Raw genomic sequence first — 1813 nt, 5'->3', positions numbered from 1 at the left:
TCTCTCTCTCTCTCTCTCTCTCTCTCTCTCTCTCTCTCTCCCCTTCATACCTTCTTCAACATAACATCTACTTCCTCCTCTTCCTCCACCCCCACCACCACCCCCACCACCACCACCACCACCCCCTCCTCCTCCTCCCCCCCCTCCTCCTCCTCCTCCTCCTCCTCCTCCTCCAAACCCAACCCTGCTCTTGCTCCTTCTCTTTCTCCTTCTCTTCCTTCTTCTCCTTCGCAATTAACGGTGATTCGCAACTCCCTCCTTCGCCCAAGACGCACAGCTTGGCGAATTCCCACGCTGCATCGCTCGTGTATCACTCCTGTTCGCTTCATCAGCTTGCCTCATCCTCTCCCCCCCCCCCTCACTTCCTTCCCCTCACCTCTGCTCCCCTCTCCTCATTCCTTCCCTTCCTCTCTTCTTTCCTTTCCTCTCCTCTCCTCCCCTCTCCTCATTCCTTCCCTTCCTCTCTTCTTTCCCTTCCTCTCTTCCTTCCCCTTCTCCTCCCCTCCTCTCCCTCCCCATTCCTTCCCCTCCTCCCTTCCTTCCCCTTTTACACCTGCCCTCCCTTTTCCCTTCCCCTTCCTTCCCCTCCCCTCTCCTCCCCTCCCCTTCCTTCCCCTCCCCTTTCCTCCCCTCCCCTCCCCTCTACCCTCTCCCTTCTCCGCCTTAACTGGGTGAAGAGGAACATAACGGGTTTATGAGGAGTATGAGGATGCTTATGAGGGGTATGGGTATGAGGTTTGAGGGGGCATAGGAGGGGTTTGGGTATAAGGTATGAGGTGGCACAGGAGGGTATGAGGAGGTCTAGGAGGGGTATGAGGAGGCCAAACAGTGGTATGAGGAGTCCAAGAAGAGGTATGAGGAGGCCTAGGAGGAGTATGAGGAGGCGTAGGAGGGGTATGAGGAGGCCAAGGAGGGGTATGAGGAAGCCTAGGAGGGGTATGAAGGCCAAGGAGGGGTATGACAAGGTCTAGGAGGAGTATGAGGAGGCCAAGGAGGGGTATGAGGAGGCTTAGGAGGGGTATGAGGACTAGAAGGGGTACAAGGAAGCCAAGGAGGGGTATGAGGACTAGAAGGAGTATAAGGAAGGAGGGGTATGAAGAAGCGTAGGAGGAGTATGAGGAAGCCAAGGAGGGGTGTGAGGAGGCGTAGGAGGAGGTATGAGGCATTGGCAATGAGGAGGGAAGAAGGGGCATCTCATCTGTAAATCATTGCGGAAAGTTCATTTCTCTCCGAACATCTATCACCTGCCTTAATCTCCTGTCCCATTATCAACTTGTGTTTATTAATCTCTTCTCTCGGCGTGTATGCATTCATTACGAGGTTTGTGGTCGTCTATTCTCGGCCTCTTTCGTGTTCTTCTCTCTCTTGTTGTTGTTGTCTGGGAGGCTGAAGGTGTTGTGGTGGTGTTAGGGGAGGGGGGTTGTATGGTGGTGTATATGGTGGTGGTGGTGTGGGTTTACGTTTTTTTTTTTGTTTTTTTTTTCTTCTTTTTACTTTTTGTTTTCTTTATCATTATCTGTGTGTGTGTTTGTTTCTGTTTCTCTCTGTCTCTGTCGCTCTCTCTCTCTCCTCTCTCTCCTCTCTCTCCTCTCTCTCCTCTTTCTCTCTCTCTCTCTCTCTCTCTCTCTCTCTCTGTGTGTGTGTGTGTGTGTATGTGTGTGAGTGTGTGTGCGTGTGTGTCTTCTAGCTATTATCATTAAGCATACGATTGAAATCTTTTCCCCATCATCTCCATTAATATATCATTATGCGCATCATTATTATCCTTGCAAATTGTCTTGAATATAATACCCTCATTGTGTAGTCTGCCTGT

General features: G+C 51.2%; 1 protein-coding gene across 1 annotated transcript; it reads right to left on the bottom strand.

The window, feature by feature from the left end:
• Positions 1-713: 713 nt before the first annotated feature.
• Positions 714-1166, bottom strand: LOC138860445 (uncharacterized). The gene has a single exon (XM_070118015.1). It carries the CDS (start codon positions 1164-1166, stop codon positions 714-716), a length of 453 nt encoding a protein of 150 aa, XP_069974116.1.
• Between the last annotated feature and the right edge of the window lie 647 nt (positions 1167-1813).

This window comes from Penaeus vannamei, chromosome 41 (assembly GCF_042767895.1).
Source record: "Penaeus vannamei isolate JL-2024 chromosome 41, ASM4276789v1, whole genome shotgun sequence".
Lineage (NCBI taxonomy): Eukaryota > Metazoa > Arthropoda > Malacostraca > Decapoda > Penaeidae > Penaeus > Penaeus vannamei.
Note: the sequence above shows the minus strand (reverse complement) of the source record. Positions and strands in the feature narration are given on the sequence as shown.